Consider the following 21,604-nt stretch of genomic DNA (forward strand, 5'->3'; position numbering starts at 1 on the left):
TACATTAGCCTGTCGTTCTGCGCTATTTCTTAAGTATTTATGAAGAGGGAAATTTACCGGGAAGTAAATGACAACGTGTATTTGCGACGTAACGACGCGGATCAAGAGGATATAAGAGACAGGGATAATAGACACAGGACATTATAAAAGATCTTTTCCAGGGAAGTAAAATTGCAGGAATCGAGCCTGTGCAAACTATTGGGTTAAACCTTTGCAGTTAGAATGTACGCGTCGTTCTTAGCTATTAAAATACGATTATTATGCTACGCGATTCTACCCCCTAATTAAAATTATATAATTGTATGTATGTTCCTATATGTTATTTTTAATGATCAACTGATCGGAATCTAAATGAGTAAGAAGATAATTAAAATTAAAAGCTGGGTTGATCTTAACATATACATTTAAAAGTTCTTCACTTAAAGTATTTTAAAGTTTGTTACTTTCTGAGATAACATTTAAATAATATTATTAATTGTCAAGCTATATAAATAGTTTTTTAAGCAAATTTTACCATCACATTATTTTCATTCGACTCTTCGTTTCAATAAATAATCCTACGTATAGAATTATGGTCATTGAGCTGTCAATGTACACATTGTACTTTATTGTTTATTATTCCATTATCAAATATTCCGTCTTCATATCTACAGATCACTCAAACATTGCTTCTGACTGGATTCATGCAATTACATGGTAAATAGTTTGACTCAAATATCCTATCAACTCAAACGATTCCACTTTATTTGATTATTCTATCCAAACTTCGAGCTTGAATTTTAAGATGTTGGAGCTTAGCTGACCCTAATAACCCGATCTTACTCCCTTACCCAAAAACTAATATTCGAAGAGTACATCAAATAAAGAAGATGCTTAAACTAACAGACGTGAAGTTACGAGTATCAATCACAGTAGCTCTTTCGATTCAAACGAAGGAGAACTAATACACGAATCAATTGCTCTATTAGTAACTCCAGAAAGAAAAAAACATGATCCAGTTCGATTCGATCCGCGAATGTAATTGAACCGAATAGGCACGAGTGTATATTTTGCATCCTTTAAAACGCAAATGTAATACGCACAGGCTGCAATCAATTAGTCACCATATAAGGATCAGGCTGTACAGCGATATATCTGCGGTGCAGTTGGTACGCGTTGAATGCAGCCAGTGCAGTAGGTGTACTGGCTGGTCAACCAGTAGTCCCGCAATCGTCGGTACTCATCTCGACGGGTAGAAACCCCGCTGGGCCCCGTCGTACCGCCCCCACTTTGCTGAGCCTGCACCTTGTACAACGACTTGATGGCAGTGACAGCGACCCAGGCAATCGCTACAGCAATACCAACTTACCTGGTTACGAGATGCATAGTGGCACGCGAAGACCAACCAGTATCCGTACGGGTATAGCGTTTGTTTAAACTAAACAGTGGCGAATCCAAGTAAATCATTCAAAGCTTGAGATAGGAGAATGTTAAGGACCGCCAGTTGTCAGTTAGATCTCTAATACGTATGGCATACCCGACTGTTTCGACCCTATGCCTGCCTCGTCCGTCTCTCTACCTGCCTGTCCAATCTATTCCTATGCTTGACTCGTCCGTCTCCGATACTTTTGCTTTTCCTCGCGAAACGACTTCCTTGAGTATAGGAAGATAGAAAAGATAGCGAAGTGCATGCGGACACTGTGAGATTTTGGAGAATTGTGGAATTTTTTGTATTACGATTTTTTAATTAGTATTTTGCTATTATATTGTCTGTGTATGGAAATAATAGAACTATGATAATATAATTACATCTTTTAAATGTTATTTTATTTAATGTTACTATGTAATTATTACAACCGTTTATTGCTTCAAGTTTCCAAGTCAAGGAACAAAATTTGCAATCTATTTTCTCATAAATAATCAAGACTTCAATTAGAATTCTACAGGAATCAATTCTAGGCGAAGATTATCGAAGTATAAACACCATTACTTTTTCTTCGAAACTTAACTGAAGCGTAAAATTGCCGAATAAAACCAATACCAAAAGAAACTGTTAACGTAACACTGCAAAATTGCATGCAGTAAGAGGAGCAAGTTGATAAGAAACGGGATCTGTGTGAACTACACAATACGATGCTCTAACCTCTTCTTTCCCTCTTCTTCTCCAAAGAAGTTATATCTATGCCAGTAGCAAGAACTTCGGTATACCTTTTACGCCGTCATGCATAAAAGTATGCAAAGGGTGCGTGATAGCGAACTCCTTCCCCGTTTTGATTTACATAATTCATTATACGCGGCAGAGCATCGAAGGCATTGCCGCGAATATCATTGAAAAGAATTGTTACTACACGCGTCGCGCTCAGTGGAAACTGAATGAACATTCGCGCACGCCAGCATAACTAGAATAGAATGTTTTTAGAAAGGAAGAAGGAGTCAGCCAGCAGGTGTGGAAGCGAACAAACGACGAAAATGTCCCGTAGCTTTTACGGACGGGGTTAATGATCTTACAGTCGCGAGGCCAGGGATAAAATGTAGCAACGGTTAAAAGAACATTCGCTTTTAACATGCATCCTTCTCGTCTATACCTTCGCCTCTTCGCTATTCCAGTTCTGGTATGCACTTCTCTCTATCTCCCCTCCTCTCTCAATCTTTTTCTCTCTCACTGTTTCTCTCGTCCCTACTAGCTCAACCCCCATTTTCCTTCGGTGTTTGCATGACGTTCGTACGGGGTTGGTTGCGTCGTTACCGTGAAAGATAGGGACGTGCATGCGCGCAGAAATCCGACCATTAAAATATATCCTGTCAGTATGCACACCGCTGTGCACAGATCTCGACAGTGTGTACGTACAAACAGGCGTACAGAGCAACGTTGCTCCTGTCGTCGTACTGCTTGCTTGTTTGCTTGCTCGCTGCTGCTGACCGTTCGTTGCTATTCTTGCGTGTTCGTTCCTAGCGACTTGGGGAGAATTACGGCGAAGATAGCAATAAGAAAGATACGACTTTATCGCGACTCTGTTTCTATCTACGTACACCTCTGGTCCGGTGTTCTTCGCCAACATCGTACTACCCATTGCCGGGACGATCGACCCTCTTTTCTGCTCTGTGGACCCTTGTTCCATTTTCCTTTTATATCTTCGAACGTTATCAGATCATAGTCTGCTCGTAGCTCGCATTACGCACCATGAACCCGTGGCAGATTTTAACTTTGACGATGTCGGCTTTAGATACGCTCGACAGTGTTGTTGCTGTTCATTAGAGTTCGGACCGACGAGGGATCTCTCCGAATAAAAGGCATGGTAAATATATAATAGAGGCGTAAGTAACTTTGGTATAAACACCGACAACGTTAAGCGGATTATAACATGCTTATAATTTCGCGAGTTACAGACTGCGTCGATATATCGTGTTTAAGTCGATAAAACGAAATATATATTGTTCAGATTACAATGAACTTTAGATAATTGAGTTAGAAATTTGTTTGGCATATATTCTTTGTGATAACGAATTATTCTATGAATTTTTTACATCATACTTTTTTACACGGTTTACGTAATTAGGTTAGGTATATTCTGCTAAAGATGTAAAGTTAATATTTTTATTATAAAAACCAATCGCTGCATGAATAATTTTTCACTGAACCTTATAGTTTCAATATTATATACTTTATGCAAGTACAGTTAATATATTCGACTAAAAAGTGATACTTGATGCCTTTATCATAAAGACATGTATTCGACAGAAATTTATTAAAAAATCTTCTATTAGTTACCTTGTTATAAATTTTAGTAAAGAAGCAAATTTATTTTATGATATTAACAAGAGAAAGATTTTTATTTTCAATTGCACTTGATCATCCTGCACCATGTATCAACGAAGAATTAAGAATTCTTAATAGATGTTCAACTAACTAAAAATTTCTCCTATAGAAGAGCCGCGTATTGAACGATCAGAACAAGCATGTACATAATGTCTATAAACGGGGCTATCGAGTGTCGTTAACATGAACTGTTACAAGAACTCCTGATAGAAACGAATTCCACGATAAGTGGAAGTTCGCTCTTTCTCTCTATCGTTTTATCGTTTGCCTATACAGGTTACACCAGCGATGATAGCAGGAAATTTCTTACCTCCAACCCTCGTCCCTTTTTCCTCTCTCGTTCTTGTTTCTCTATCTCTCTTACAGTTTCTCCAAGTCTGCAACTCTGTTGCAGCGATTTGCATATGCAAATGGAAGCGATAGAAGTAATTAATTCGCAATCAGACTGGCCTTACCGTGCTGCTATATGTATTCGCTATGATTAGAAACCACAATTCATTAGCCGTAGAGATATTTATTAATTAGCATCGTGAATGTAGGCGTACACCTTCGATAGCAGATTCAATCCTTGTCATTCGATACACTTTCTTTTGTTTCTTGCATGCCACCATCGAATCTATTCGTCCTTCGATCTTTCAAACCTTTCACGAGAGAATATTTAATAGTTATGTAAAAAGCTTCTCCGATCAATTATTGGTAATAGAAATATCTTATCTTTTGTGATCCTCTTGTGAAGAATAATACTATATTAGAATTGGAATCATATTGCAATTCACAAATTTTCACGTAAAGTATCAATCTATCTCTCGTTTCAACAAACAAAAACTTTCATATGCTAAGGAAATCCTTAACATAAAATTGTGCATATTGATAATTCCTTTATATTCCCTTCACATTTAAGAATCTAACAATTATTTCATACTTTCTTCGCATTTAAGGAATTCCTTACCGATAGAAAAATGCGATTAATGAACAATGCGATAGAAAGTACGATAGAATGACGAAGATAATACATCAACATTGGTGATATTTTAAAATACAATGTTGTTTATATATAATTCCAAATATAATATTCTTCCACGCAATGAAAGGAATATAAAGATCGAATTTCTTCAGTTTTTATCAAAAAATGGAAATGTTAACACAGGCGACAGTTCGTTCGAACGTCATCTACAACGTAAAAATTTGCCGTTGAGTCGAGTTTGCGAAGTTTTCGCGGCACCCTATTTCTAAGACACAGCTGGGCCCATATCTTAACTGCTTGCTTGCTGGCCGACAAAAGCGCTATACCGATGTTCTGAAACTCACAAGGTAGCACCTGTTACACCCAGAACGTCGTCGATCGACCTTAGAGCCAGCTGGGCCACCCGACACACCCTTACATTAACTTTATCGTAATTACATCGGGCGGCTGTACTGTACATATAAACGCTAATACCAACGAACGTAGGGACTGCGTGTGAGTTGCGTTCGTGTGTGCGCGCCCCCTAGACGTGTGTATCGTCGCTGTAACGTCTAATTCCTTGCACCTCGAGGTGCTTACCGAGTTCCGAGGAAGCAACTACGCAGCCTCTATGCTTTATTTTCTCGCAGCCAGGTAATTCAAGCATCGCGATTTCTCTTGAATCGTCGCCAAGAAATATCGCACACAGCTATGAGGCAACATAAATGCTGCCACATGATTCCTTAGAGTTCCCTCAAGTGATTTCTCGAACCTTTACGATCAGTTCTTCGACCTCTTTTTTTCTTCGAATAACATGATACGAGAGCGCAAAGGTAGCAAATGCTCGAGATAAGATATATAATATATGTGCACACGTTGGTAGTAGGAAGTAGCAGCACCGCAGGCTTGATTCCTTGATACTTTGCACGATATAAGAGGCAAAGGGTTAATTCCGTGTTCCCTGACAATTAGCTTTGGTTTCTGCTACCAACGGCCATTTATATTCTTAAACGTTACTAACGCTTAATGCTTTCTTACTACTGTACGTTAGATTTATGTGAATAGAGATGTAGAAAGTTAAAGCGTGATACAGAATGAAAATAGAAAGAATTCTTAAGAAAAAATAAGGAAGAAAAATGGGTCTAATCCAATTACGAGACTATAAATTTATTTGAAACTTATGGAGGAAATGTGAAACGCTTAAACCATTCAAGATCGGCGACTCAGACGTTGAGTCACGCAACTTATTTTTCACTAATTGCGGACTCAAAGTCAATACCATTTACGAAAAATTGACCGACCAATTCTTCCGTAACTAAAACAGTTAAATCGGAAGAACGAATCAGAAGTTAAGATAAAGAGATAAATCGTAGAATGAAGTGCCGAAAGCATAGCATACACGCTGATCCCAAAAACGAACTAAAATAGAAATATTAAATTCGTAAAAATGAATTACCAAAATACAAATTATAATCGGAAAAGCTATTGCACTGCTGGAAATAGCTTTATCGAGATACACGAATCTCCAATTCGTTAATGCTTAATAGAAATACAGTGAAAAAATCCCTGCACCCTTGAATTCCTAGATTACCCGGACAGCTTGGAAAAACCCTGATAAAGAATGTACCGTTTGCTCTTCGGAATAGTAGTTGTAGAAGCCAGAGTCGCCGAAACTTTTTCCCTGCCGGTGTCGTTTTTCGTCCCCAAGGCCAAGTGATCGAGATGGTGACGAGGGGAGGAAAGAATGGAGAGAAGAGAGAGCCAGAAGAGAACGAGACTGGCGAGATAGAAAGACGTAGATGCGGTATCGGATGCGAACATCGCCGGAAAACGGACGACTCGTAGTGGTGCACTTTGTTCGGCCGATAGATAGGTGGAGAGCGGAAGGGAAGCAGAGAAGTGGGATTGGAGAGAGGGTTGTGGAAGACGAGGGCAGCAGGGTGGGTTATGTATTGGCACATGAACGTAATTGTAGCTATTTGTCGGGAAAGCGAGAGACTGGAGAAACGCTAGCAGGGAAAGAGGGTGGTGAGTGCTGGTGCAACGGGGAAAAGTCGATGTACAGAGGGATGAAACGGATGGTAGAAAGAGAAAGAGAGGAAGAGAGAGAGAGAAAATTCGAAGCGTGGAAAGGGTGTCTCGTCCAGTAGTCGCGGCTGAACGCGCAATGCATCACGGGATTGCGTAGACGACGTATATCTCCGAGTAATAGCACATGGATACTGGGTGGGATACCGAGATCCCAGCTCGTGGCTGTTCGTAACTACCAAAATGTCCGTTCAAACTCCTCTTTCCTCCCATTGGTTATCTCCTTCGATCTTGACCTATCTTTTATCTCATAGCCTTTTACTCCTTTGCAGTACTTTCCCCGTTTTGTCTTATCCCTCTACCTATTACTTAACACGACTTGACTTTTTAATACTTGGAAGGAGTATCGTCAAACGAATTAAATAAAATATTTTTTGAGTCGATTGATACTGGTTGAAAAGCGGGATGATCGAACGTGGTTGATCTACGATTTTATTTAGTAAAGGTAGATATTTATAAACGGTTTCGTTTCAACTACGGTATTCTCTGTATCAAAATTCTCGAGACATTTATGTCACCTGTGAAATATTTTTTAATCAAGAGCTCGAGAGAGAATCGGCTTCCTATTTCGCATAAAAGTCGGACGAATTTAATATTTCCAGGAAGCAGGCGAACAACGAGGTTCATTCCAGTGACGTATAGTTTTGATATACGTTTACGAGTAACGCATAAATGGAACGGTCGTTGTATGGTAGAGCATGGGCATACAATCTGGAGTTGATTAGTTTATTCCAAGCCGAGAAAAAATGGATGCAGATATGAAGCCGTTTCGGGTAGTTCGGTACAAAGAGTCGGGACTCGCCACTAGCTTGTTTTTGCCAGACGATCATTAATATAACCGCTTATCCTCTCGGATTGTGTTCCAACGTCCAGTCGTGGGCGTAAAAAGGGACCACGAGGTTATAAAAGAATAATGCAAATTAGCGTTTTTCAGCTCGTATACCGGTATACGAATACCGGTGTGCACCATAAAGTGCAACATATGTGACGTGGAACAACGAATGTCGTATTGCACGGGATCAGTTATCCAATTCATAGTCGATCTGCCTTTTAGAACGCCTCCTCCTCGTTTCGCCCTTTATCGCCTATAGACTGTTAACGGATCAATTTAACTTTCGCAACGTTTCCTAGCACGGCTATTTTCGTCGAACTCTCCGCGGGCCAGATGACATCGACAAACGTAACGCAACGATGTTCCCGCGTCCACAATATTTTATCGCTCCCGCAGGTTTGCGACGAAATTTTCCTCTTCGCCGCGACACGCCCGCGGAGATTTCATTGGTTCAGCTGGAAATATATGGCACTGTGTGTTCCAAGTGTGATCGAGGATAGAGATCGTTCGACTGCACGGTGAAGCTATAATCGTTTGCATTTTGATGCGCGAATTTGATTTTTAATAGACTGATCATTGGATATAATCTTTATAAACTAGCTCACCAGCTGGATACCTGCCATAGAAATCTTTTACGTCTATGCTGTGTGTGTCGTATGAAACGTTTTGAAATTTTATTAGCGCTGTTACGAGACACGATTGTCATGTCGACGTTGATCAAATTTAAAATCAATCTTAAAATGTATATAAAAATGACAAGATACACTATTCTTCTAGCAACTGACGCAGGAAAATTTGTTATATATCAAATTTCTATTTTGTGTAAAAAACAGAAGGAAGAGAAAGATTAATTTCATATTCATAGCGACCTTCAAGCACGCCTTGAATTATCTACACTAGACTTTTTAGCTTCTTTCAAGTGTAAGTTACGACGGCGATTTCCAACGTGCAATTTCAATTCTAAGCAGTCGAATAAAATAAACTCAGCAACAGAAATAAATAAAATACCAGTCGACCAGTACTGGTGTAAATAACACAAAAATCTTGAAAATTCTTAACGAAATATACGCATATGAAATAACATCTGGTACTAAAACCGTGTTTTTTAATTCGACGAAGAAATCGGCCTTTTTAATACCTGAAATTACGTGAAATTCTTGCGTCTCTAGATGGCACGACGCCGGACGGGCGCGCGGGAATGCCACTCGTGGTGCAAGTACGAAATTTTTCTTCGAAAAAATTACGTCAGGAAAGCGGCTTAAATACCGGTAGAAATTCAATTACGGTTGACAAGCCGCAAGGACTGTGTACGCCGTAAATGGTGCTCGTTGCGTTCCGCTAAAATTACGAAGGGAAATGCGTCTCTAATGCTCAAACACGTAAAAAGTCGCCTTCTCTCTCTCTCTCTCTCTTTCTTTCTTTCTTTCTCCCTCGTCTTCGTGGGGATCTCACTGAATCGCATTTACTTATTCGATTTATTTATTTGACCCGACCCGGTTGCCAGCCAAGCTTCATCGTCTTCGTTCCTCGTTCGCGGCTGGATGGAAATTTAATGCAAGTTAGATGCGTCGAACACAGTCGATTCGTTTGTATTGAAACGCCTCGTCCTGCCGCGCGACGAATAATTTGAGATTCATCGAGATGCAGCGGGCCGAGTCACTTGTAATTCTTTTCCGTCGTTGCCTCCAGCGCAGCGGCGCGTTTCCACCGTCCTGACTCGTCTTACTCCGCCCCAACCGCCCCTGATCCGCGCTGTCTTTTTTGTCTCGCCATTTGTTCGAAATAGTCCCGGCGTGGAAAGATGGTAGGTGGAATTACGATTGGCGAACGGAGAATGGGAGCAATTGTCCTAGGAGCTGAAGCAAGAGGGAAACAGTTCGGCTGGAAAAAAAGGGGATGAGGGTGTGGTCGATAGAGGGGGGTGAAACGGCACGCCCGGACATCCCTCTGTCGAAGTTAACTTCGCATTTAACATCTGCCTGGGAGGTTAAAATTTCCCTCGAGGTTTTAAGTCGTACGGCAACGGTATATCTTTTGCCTCGATTCGAGAAAAGAAAAATCAGTGGTGACTTTATCGTTTGAAGAGACGGTCGCTCACTGGTCAACTTCTTGCTTATGCACAGAACAAAGAATAGATAACGCTAAATGACAGTAAAAATTGGACTGTGCATTGAAATGTTTTATTATAGCGTTAATCAAATTTTTAAACGATTTATGAAACACACACATACAATGTGGATATAAAAGCTGTCTATGATAAATGTTCGAATAATTTTGTGAACCTGTGTACATAGGAATTTCAAGAATTAAAAGGAAGATATTAAAAGAAGAGGATGTATTAAAAATAAATTTCAAAGATGAAAAATCGAATCTTAAATTTTTTTAAATTTAATAAAATAAAATTTGATGGAATTTACGCAGCATCTAATTTAAAGAATGTAAGTGTTACAGGTGATCTATAAATATCTATCTGCTGCCATAAGAAGCCTCCGGTTTCTGCATACTTTTTGACATGTCTACAGAATGAATATTAAATTTCAAACAAATGCTCAAAAAGCAAATGATCCACAAACAGCTATATTAATTTCGAATTCTTGAATTAACTATTGTACGACAAAATCGATAGATATAAACGTACTTTATAAGAAATAGACGATTAGAAATTTTTAAAACATTTAGCAAGAAGTAAAATAAAGTGACAAAACAAAGAAAATCAAACCTACGTATATTTGAAAATAATAGCAGATTGACAGACAGACTTATGAAAAATGTATTCGTCGAAGAGGAAATAAAGAAAGCGTGTTTAATTTCTCCATTCGAATGGCAATATTGGTGGAGCGGCAATTTGCGCGAGGAAATATCGTTTGACGTTTCTATTAAAGATCGATGACGATCGGACCGATGCGTAGCCGCGCGTAAATCTTGTCGCGCCACAATCACAGACCGGATCAGCGAATCGGATAAAAGTAATTCGCGATAAAAGCGATTTCCCGAACCGCGTGCGCGGAATGAATAATAAACGCCGCTGGAACGCGCACATCGTGGTCCAATTATTCGAATCGCGAACAATTCTGCCGAAACTTGTTGATTTAACGAACAAACAGTCAACTAGATACGTCCGATTACGAAACCCTTCATTTCTGTTTGTGCTGTTTCATCAAACGATATCATTTGAATTTGATCAATTCGATTGCCACTGGATCGATAAAAACAGCGCAGCCACTGGCTTTCCGTTGAGACCACCGTGCAAACGATATGTTTGAGACGTCGCGTAGTTCTCTCAGTTAACTGCATTGTTCAACGACTTAGAGATAGGATTCGGGAGTTTCAATTGAGTTTTTCGTCGAAACGATTCACAGAAATGTTACGTCCCCGTTCCGAACTCTGTGAGAATACTTTCTAACTTAAAACTAGTACTATACTATCATTCGATCTATCTACGATAGTATCCTAATAATAACCGTATAGCAAAATAAAAGTTGCCGAAACATTTCATTAAAAAAAATTGGTGGAACATTTTTATTAAAAATATTTGCAAACATTCTAAATTAGAATGAGTGGTATGTACCTTGAATTTGGTAGTTATTCGAATCCACTACACCTATTTGTGTTTAATTGAACATTGCGAAATTTTTTGTTAAAAAATATTCCAGATCAAATGTGTAGAATGTTCAAGCGTAAAGAATAACATTTTATAGTTAATTGGATTTACAATTATTTCAATCGTTTATACTCGGACACCAGGCTCGATAGTCTTCTCTGAATTTTTTGACTCTGCTCTGTTTTTTTTTTTTTTTCATCTTTTCTCTAAATTTATATTAGAATTACTATCGACCGTAACATTTTTCTGTTCTATTCAATAACTTCACCTTCAAAGAATCAAGTCACTCAGAATACGGATTACCGAGTTGATAAGGAACGTCTCGTTGGCAAATACGATAAAAAGAAGCTCTACGATAATCGCGAGACCTGCAGACGATTCGATTATACGTTGGACTCAATGGCGGCGTTTATCGCGACGAACCGCATAAGGGCGCGGTGATTTTTCGACTTGGATTCCCTTGGACGAGAACTCTGAGAATATTGAAATCATAACGTACCAGCCATGAATATTATTCAGGTCTTAAGGCAATATAATCCAAAATCGATCGAGCGACGTGGAATACATTTGGCTCTCCGCTGCTCACTTTGAACCTGATGTTCGAGGAATGAGAGAAGCATCAACGTTCTAACCTAACTTTAGGTGCAAGACGATGATGATTTAGTACTTCAACTTTTCATAATCGAAACTTTCAAATTTCTTTGCTTTTAGTTTGATATATTATCTATTCCATTCTATTATAATGGAAGCCGTAGAGATTTTATTTAACAATTATTTGTAAATTATTAGAAATATAATATAGAAGATGAAAGAGCAAAAAACATAAAAGACTACTCTACTCGACTAATTAGAATTACAATCAAAATTAATTTCGAATCATATTTGAAGATAAATGATTCAGCTATATAAAAATTTCGACAAAATTTGTTATTACTTGTTCTATTCATAATTTACAGGAATCAATTTTAATCATGAAAGTTATTCGTATTCCAATTATATCATATTACTATTAGTAGAAAATTTCATATTTTCATGAACACACAATTTAGGAAACAGAGCCTAAATTCTTATATGTACAAGCATTTTCCTGAATATTTTCTATATTTATACATATTACCTGTATATCTTGTACATTTTTGCGTCTGTAAATTTCCTAAAAATGCATAAACATTAGTGGCCTAATTAATGTAAGGTAAACAAGAATATCACTCTTCTCACTGCGTTTACATTTAAAATAGTGAAAAGGGGCCAAGGGGGTGAACTAAGGCCAAGCAATCAAAAACTAAACGTCTTTACTTCCGGAGAACTATACGTTCATTACACGCAAGCATTAACGAACATGGACAAAAACGAAGAAGAGATGGGAAACTGCTCGGTTGATTCCTCTGTAAACGCTGGTAAATTAGTGTTTTCGCAGTTGAACTATGCACTATTACGGGGCACTATTACTAGCTAGCATGTAATAATTGCTTCGACCTACGGGCGCCAGGCGTCTTTGAAAAATAGAAGAAAACCCACTTAATACGCTCGTATATTTTACCGTGACACGTTTAGAGAGTGAGCGGTTCTAAACGCAATATTTCTGTTTCACGCCATTAAAGACGGGTTTCTTGTTGATTAAACGCACCATAGAACAATTTCGCTTCGTTTTACATTAACAGTCACTGATCTTCCGAGAAATATTAGTGCCGAGTCATGTATAATAACTCATGGAAGTATTCGAACATTTGTAAAAACATTTTATAAATATCCTATTTGTTGAAATTTTGTAATTTTATTAACGCTGTGATGAGACTCGACTATCGTGATTATGTATATTGCTGAAGTTTCAAACATACACACAACATACTATTTAGTGCACGTAATGTGTTTTGTAGAAATCGTGAAATATTAATAAATTTCAACATTCTTCAGGACTATCGTTAACATTTCATTACATTTTAAACTGGCTGTCCATACAGTATACTGATTTTATATTAGATATGTTTCCAATAAATAATATTGTTTGCCAATAATATGATAGTCGTGTCTCATCATAGTATTAGTTTCAAGATGTTTTATATAATACATGCAATATATACATAAAAGTTTTCTATGACAAGTGTTTAAGCACTGTAATGCACTATAGATGCAAAGTAATTGTGTCTGCGTTCATATAGGCTTTGTAGTTCGTTTTAATGACAAATTTGTGAGAAGCTACAGTGATTCGTTCAATTTGTGCTGTCGCAATATTTGGGAACGTAAAGCTCGCAGTTTTGTGGAAATCCATTAGTTAGCTTCTATTACAATTTCCCCTATGGACTCTGTGATTCCGCTTTGCGTCATTGAAACTTAATATAGTTACACACTGTTTCATCGGAATCCAGAGGTTTGCTTTCTCTGTTACTTACTCCGGCGGTTTCATGTATTAATAGTCGCAGTAGCTTAATAGACATAGAAGGATTCTGGTCATTTTGTCAGATGTTGTGCAACAGGTCAATTCGTTTGACAGTTCAATGGAATACTGGGTTTTAGTGTGAAACATAGTCATTGAATATGGTTTTAGATTTAACGGTACGGATTTAGAAGATAAAGATCAAAATTTTAAGTGAGCATACTTCTTCTTTTCATTCAATATATTCAACATAGTCCAAGAAGTGGTAAAAAAATGTTTTTTTCTTTTTGTTTCAGATCTGCCAACTACGCAAACTCAACGAAACAGTGTGAACTTTCAGATATGGACCGGCTAACCGTTGCAGGATCAAGCGCTTTCCAATCTGCTAAAGATTTTGATTATCTAGAAAACCACTGTGTGGACGAACCGGTGAAACTTTGTGAATTCAAGAAGCTGTCTGGGCGTATCTTGAAAACTGTGGATTCCGTATATCAAGATGTTGGCAGTGCAGAAGAATGCCGAGAACTTTGCTTGAACTCGCCATTCCGTTGCCATTCTTACGACTATGGCGACACTGGTGATATGGTGTGCCGTCTTAGCCATCACTCCAGAGCTACTCTTTCGGATATTCAGGTAAAATATTATGCCAAATTATTATTTCCTTGACAAATTATTTTCAAACAACTTCCACTTGGATTTCTGCAAATCGCATTTGTCACTGTCTCTGTATTCTGTATTGCACCGGATGAACAAAAGCTTGAGCAATGGCTTAATTAATTAACACCGCAACAACTCGCCATATTAATAGTAATATTGAAAGTCTGATTGATCGTAACTAGAATCATTAAGTATTTAAAAAGATAGGACAAAAATTAAGCGAATAATATGGAGACAACTGAAGCTTAAAATAAATCCTACTTGAAACATATCTAACGATAATAAAATTTAGTACATCGAAGTATTTAATTTTTCTCCGAGAACGAAATTTGTTTCATTTAGAATAAAGATACTAAATTAAACTAAAAAAAAAAAATAACAATCTGCATCAAACTACGTTTTAATTTTAAAGTTAATATTCTCAAAACTGGAACAGAATTGCTATTTTTTATTCAATCAAAATTTACAACAGAATTTTTCTATTAGTCGTTCATAAGAAGAAAAAATAAATCGAGAACTATGACGCCACGTCACGTTTAATTCTTGCGGAACAACTGGTCGTTTGTTCGTTTGGTTCATGTTTAATAAAATGCTATTTCGCGACGTTCCTGCGAAATGCCGTGGGACGCTGTTCGACAATGTGAGATTTCTCGTTACGTGAACTTACTTTAATTCATTTGGCACGACGAAGTAAAACAATTCAACGTCAATTCCGGGCATAGAATTCGCTTGGAAATCGTAGACCACACATTTCACCCGTTCTACCGTGCACCACGTACTCTTGAAAGGTCCGGTAGGGATTTTCTGTAAACGTGATTACACTGCACACGTGCAAACCAGGTCGAACAATTCGCCGAGAGCGCATTCATGGAAAATCGAGTTTCCATCGCAGATGCTTACCCTATCGAGCCTGTGGGTGGCTCTTCAGTTTGCGCATACGAGAGAACGGGTATCTCGTGGTCCTGAGAAAGTCAAGACAAAGACTTTTCTTCTCGCCAACCTGTTGAAGAATCGGCTCGCTCTATTTCCACTAGCGTTCTACTATGTCGAACTGAATCACTAGTACCTCTTCCTTTTTTTTTTTTTTTTTTTTTTGTATAATACGTATCGTAAATCGCGTCATAGTTCTTATCGCGTCTTTATTTCTTTTCGATTTGATATACGAGAAGTCCTTTAAACCGTAGGAAAGAAAGAAAGTCGTCCATTTTGCCATTTAGAAGGATGTATCGATAATATAATATTGTGTGATATGTCACCATGGATAAAATATTGGAACGACCAGTGGTATTTTGGATGACGTACTCTCGCAACCTTCGGTCCCTTATTCGTGTCGTTAAAAAGAGCATAAACATTTAAACGTGGCAATTTGAAACTCGTTTCCTATATCATTATATGTCTTAAATAATACGTTAGGGTAATTGTATAAAGAGGTAGTATCTCAGAGTTGATGCTATAATTTTGGTAATGAACGAGCAAAACCTGGCTTGATGCATTTAGCAATTTGTTAGGGGATAAAACGATAAACAAGAACACATTTGTGACAGTTTAAGTTCTGTAAATAGCAGGCAATTATAACACTGGTTAGCTATTCTAGTGGAAATATGCAAATTGTTATTACCCCATCGACACAGATTATCGTATTATCGAGAAGAATTGGCAAATTAGCATTACAAAATGACATATATATACTACTACAGTTATGAGATAATTTGCTCGTGGAACGTATATCACAAACCACCATCATTTTTGATATAAGATAGAAAAATGTTTTCGACCATGTAATCACTCAGTACACGTCAATCTTGTATTCGAATAATTTAAATATTCTACCATTATAGTCGAGATAAAATTACAAAATTACACATCAGCCTATACTACATAAGAAGTTATAATACGTCAGGTTAGCGTTTAACATTTAGTGATAAATACAATCTCAGGTGATTCGAACATTTCAGTAGTGATACATTAAAGCATCACGAAGAAATAATGGATTAAATTACAAACAAACAACACAGAACTAAAGAGCTCATGATATAATGATAACAACGGAAAATTCATGCTTAATTTCAGGAACCTTATCTTGACGTGCCTGAGGGCTCAACCTACGAATTAAGCTCTTGTTACAACGTAACGATCGATTGCCGCGCCGGCGACATGGTGACAAGAATCCAAACGAGCAAATTGTTCTACGGCAAGGTGTACGTGAAGGGTTCGCCAAATTCGTGCGTACAAGACGTAAAGGGCGCCTTGGAATTCGAGTTACGAATGGCTTACGACGATTTGGAGTGCAACATCAGACAACAGGGTTTGGGCAGATACTTAAACGACGTGGTGATCCAACACCACGACACCATTGTTACCAGCTCCGATCTTGGTTTGGCTGTCACCTGTCAATACGACCTGACCAATAAAACAGTGTCGAACGAAGTCGATCTCGGTGTACACGGTGATATAACGCCCGCGTTGTCCGAGGAAGTGATCGTCGACTCGCCGAACGTCGCCATGAAGATCACCGATCGTAGTGGAAACGAAGCCATCCCATCAGCCGAAGTCGGTGATCCGTTGGCACTGAAGTTCGAGATCCTCGACCCTAACAGCCCGTACGAGATCTTTGTACGCGAGCTAGTGGCTATGGACGGCGTGGACTCCAGCGAGATAGTCTTAATTGACTCGGATGGCTGCCCCACCGATCACGTCATCATGGGTCCGCTCTACAAGTCCGCTACCACCGGCAAGGTAAGTTCCAGGCTAATGGTTATCATTTATCGTTAGCTGTAGCGCGATGTGAACCACAACGGCGCCACCATAAGCACGCCAACTTCTCGGTAGAGACTTTTTAACGAGATCGTAAACGGTTACGTACGGAATTAGTTTCTTTTTTCTTTCTTTTTTTTCTCTTTTTTAAGGAACACGTGTCTCGTTACCCTCGACACTCTTTAATGGTTTCGATCAAGCTTTTACTCCGCAAAAAGAAAATTGGGTGCTTCGAACGTATTCATAGAGCTGTTTATGGAGCAATAAGAGTTTATTATAGAGCGAATGCCAATACAAGTGGAGCTCCATCTATCTGAACATGACGAAGGACACGCAATTCACTTCGTATAATAGAGTTCTTGTAATATGAGGTCAAGAAATTTTCTCCCCTATCTACTAGTACTTGTCATTCACACGATAAGAGTTCAAATCGAGGGATTTAATCGACGGATCTATTTAAAAGGCATTAATTAAAATTTCGTTTTAATTAACGTCCGAACTACTAAGTCAAAAGATATAAAGTTCGCAAATTACAAGTTCTGACATATTCTGTGCAACAGCTGAATTTGTTTGGCTATCGCACGATCACGTTAACGTCTCGATCAAACCTAAGCGTTCCGAGGAATCCACTGTCCTAAAAATCCTCTAAATAACTTCTTTCAAAAACATTGTCGTCACGTAACACGATTATAAATCACTCAATACGACATCATTAATGAAACTACTAAAGACTACGAACGATACGTAACCAAGGAAGTATATGTTAGACAAGACTAGAAGACATCAGCTGTCACAACAAGAACTGTTATTACTCGCGTCGGTTTCAAGATGTTTGTAATTCCTCCTACACGCGCTTCTCGGAGTTAATGATAAAAACGGGGATAAAGACCGATTCTAATGTGACGAACATAGCAAGGCAGTCAACAAGGCAACTAATAGAGATGCTTGGTATCGATAATGTCGATACTTGGCCAACGACCGTTATAGGAACTTGTGTTACGTTGTTTCGCGTTCATAGGTACATTCTATAAGGGTTAGAGGAAGGAAAAGGGGAGGGTTGGAAGAAATTGCGAGTCAACCAGTCAGTCCGACTGCATGCTAATCAATCACTCAAACGGATTTTACGACGGGAAGCAATTTGCTTGCGCCATAACAAGTCGTGCTATGGATGCACCGCCGCGCTGTCTTAGCTATAGCGCTGCATGATGCGTTGATAACAGCTTCGGGGGCTCGTTATTATTTTCACCGTGTAATGCTAGCTGTCGTCTGAAAATTTGGAAAGCAAACAGCTCTTCGTCACGGTTGACGTAGAACATGATACATGGGCATGTTATAAACGCAATTGTGCCTGCAAATTGGCAAGAATACTTGGTTATGCAAACAGCTTCTGATGAATGAAATACGTTACATCGAAGTAAAAATTATTTGGTAATAAATAGACTGTGAATTTTTATACATTTATGAGCATACTAATAACAATACAATTTCCTATGTACATTCCATTTTTTAATTATATTCGTAAAAATATGAATTTACATAAATATTCAGTCCAGTAATAAAATAATTGTGATAGTGCAAACACAATAATTTTCTAGTATAATTCTCATTCTTGATTCTTTGAAAGATTCTCTTCGAGCTTCGCAAGTTTTTCCTCCGATTGAACTAGTGATGAATATTCGTATCTTAATTTGAAAATAATTCAAAATTTTTCTCTATTACGAAAATAACATGGAGATCATTATAATTATAGTATAGGACTGCCCAATATAACGATGTGGAAGGAAGATTTTATTGTTTCGTGGAGACAGAACGTGTAAAACAGATAGCAAGGTAGTGACGACGTAAATAAAACTCCCTCGGGTTACCTGGACCCATGTATTTCACTTACGAGTTAATGCAATATCACTTACCATATACCCCAGAGATATTTCCATTTTGATTTCTGCTTCTAAAGAAGGGAGAAATAAAGAACGAACGTTATGAAAATCAGGATCGTAAACTGCTTATTTTCCATTTTTTCCCTTCATATCGTTATATTAACGTTGATAATATTTTACTCTCATATAAGAAAAAGTCCTTCCACTAACATATCATCGCTCAAAAGAATTCTATGAACAGTTGCAATTATCAATGATAAAATTGCAAAATTTATCTTCCTACGCAAATCGTCGAAATTTTTTTAAAAATTAACGGGAGTTAACGGAAATTATCTTGTATTCAAGAATTATTAAACGTTCGCTGAAGATAAATATTCGTTTGACGTTTTGTTAAATTTCTCAACATATTTACAAGATGTTAAGGTATAAATAAAGTAGGTGGGGGAAAGGGGAAATATTGGATATGCTTCGATGTAGGTATCAAGATGTTGATCAATGATCGTACCACGCCCAATAACCAAATGGATGACATTATCGATGTAACAACGATTCAGACATTCGAGCGTGCATGTTATAGTGTCAAAACATCGCTGAATCATCGGCGAGACGTAATTCCACGCGTGGAGTGCAAAATCTCTCGAAGTGTCAGCGAACTACAAAGAATAAATTAATTTCGTAATTACATTACTACCACGGTGAATCGCCATAGAATTTGCCCATTTACCCACATCACGGATCATGCATCGTAGAAACTAATTTGCATAATCTAAAAATTTTCACCGCTGAACGTATCAACCCTCTCGCTTAAGTATTATTTATCGTCTGCCTCGTTTATTCCCCTATTTCTCTAACGAAATGCATTAATCATCGAAAGATTCTGTTATTAAATTCGGTTTAATGAAATAGAACGTTAAGTAGAATAAACGTGCGTACGAAGTACGACACTCGAAATTAATTATAGTAATCAATTACATGCAGAATTTATATGATCTTGAAAATGTAAGGTATAACGTAATGAATCCTTCAGCAAATTGCAAATTTCAATTATACTCATCGACCGCTTGTTATGATTTTATATTGGACGTCAGATGAAAAGCTTCTTGAAAATAAAACCCCAGAAACATGATTCGCCTTAATCATCAAGAATGATGGCGCATAACTGTCTTAACATGATGTGAGAGATCGTTCTCTCCAGTAATGATCATTCCTTCCTCATGAGAAAGCGTAAAATTAGCCCCGCGATCGTGTTGACGAAGGAAGGATACAATTTGTTCGACAGAGCTAGATACCTAGGGAATGTTACAGCTGGCCGCTAACCATATTGGATAAATTGAATGTAACATATAGCAAATCTACCTTAGAACATTAGAAATATTAGGTGCTTTAGACAGATCGAGAACACAGAGTAAATTAGATGGTTCAGGCGTCTAGATAAATCTATTATTTTCGACTAAACCTAAAATAAATTTTACGTATAATATATAAAGTCCTTCTTTAAGACTTTCTTTTAAAGAATTTGCCTATAGCTTTGGTTAGTGTAATTCTCGTTTCACCATATAATTTGTTCGCGAAGTACCAAATATACGATATAATATAATATAAAGGATAAGGTTTAACAAAGAAGGAACCTCAAAATCGGTGAGCGAGGCAATAAATTTTCAAATGCAGTAGATTTCAGCTCGTTAACTTTTCGCTGTATGAATAGCCAGGCTATTCGTTAAAAATTAAAGCCGCATCGACGAATAATGACATACGACTATCTTAACGACGTGAAAGATTATTCGTCCAATAATGATCGTTCCTTCCGTGTGTGCCGCATAAGGAAGCACAAAATTAGCTCCGGGACTCTTGCATTAGTACGTGGAAGACGGTCGGTGCTCGCGAGCCCGAGCATCATTAATTCTTGCAAATTTTATCGGCATCCGATCGTCGCGTAAGATAAGAAACTTCACACGTCGTATGATTTAAGAGGTAGCCGTCATAGTCACGAATGATTTCAAGTTTTCTAACCACGATATAATTATGCTCCTTAAGTGAAGTTCGCGCGTACGAGATCCATCCGGCCCGATAAGCTCTTGAACCTTCGCCATTTTTTCCAATCGCTCCGAGTTCCTCATCAACTTGCGCGAATCTACCGATCGCCTCCGATAAATTAACAGTGTTCCACGCTTGCTAACGTTATGTAACCGAAATTTTTATCAAAGTGTTCAATTATCTTGGCGAAGCTGTCTATCGATCTTTAAGGTAGACGTGGATGATGAATCGCGCTGCCGGATAAACGTGATAATGTTTATTTAAACAGGAAAGATAACAGAGAGACATTTTATACAGTGGAATAGCGAACGAAGAGAAATGAAGTACCTATATAGTTTAACCTCAAATATCTGGTATTCCGATATTTTGCTATATACCTCATGATTTAGCAGGCATATAATATTTATATAGTGAAGTATGTTCGAAAGTATTCATATTATTAAAGTAAACTAATAGAGATGTTTCCTTTGTACGCGAAGAAACTGTTAGTAATCTGAAACTTCGTTGTCTGATTATTTCTAGGACTCGAATATGTCATCATAATTGTTTTATTAAAAATATCTATTATCTTTATAATACGATTTTAATATATGGAAATCAAATAGATCTTATTAAATTATCTTTCTATAGTCTCGTGATACATAAATT

At 37.9% G+C, this 21,604-nt stretch overlaps 2 protein-coding genes across 5 annotated transcripts in view; one reads left to right on the forward strand and one right to left on the reverse strand.

Moving 5' to 3' along the window:
* neo (ZP and PAN domain-containing protein neyo) overlaps positions 1-21,604 on the forward strand; it is a 247,095-nt gene that overhangs the window by 211,841 nt on the left and 13,650 nt on the right. For all 3 annotated transcript variants that reach the window (XM_069119967.1, XM_069119966.1, XM_069119965.1), the window contains 2 exons: positions 13,931-14,267; positions 16,362-17,027. In XM_069119967.1, the coding sequence (XP_068976068.1) occupies positions 13,931-14,267; positions 16,362-17,027 (1,003 nt within the window). The remainder of the gene's footprint in view (positions 1-13,930; positions 14,268-16,361; positions 17,028-21,604) is intronic.
* Positions 1-21,604, reverse strand: part of LOC138183283 (autophagy-related protein 16-like) — a 317,854-nt gene that overhangs the window by 9,748 nt on the left and 286,502 nt on the right. The gene's annotated exons all lie outside the window — the stretch shown is intronic.

Source organism: Bombus flavifrons, chromosome 9, assembly GCF_040668555.2.
Source record: "Bombus flavifrons isolate JBK064 chromosome 9, iyBomFlav1_principal, whole genome shotgun sequence".
In the NCBI taxonomy this organism is placed as follows: Eukaryota; Metazoa; Arthropoda; class Insecta; order Hymenoptera; family Apidae; genus Bombus; species Bombus flavifrons.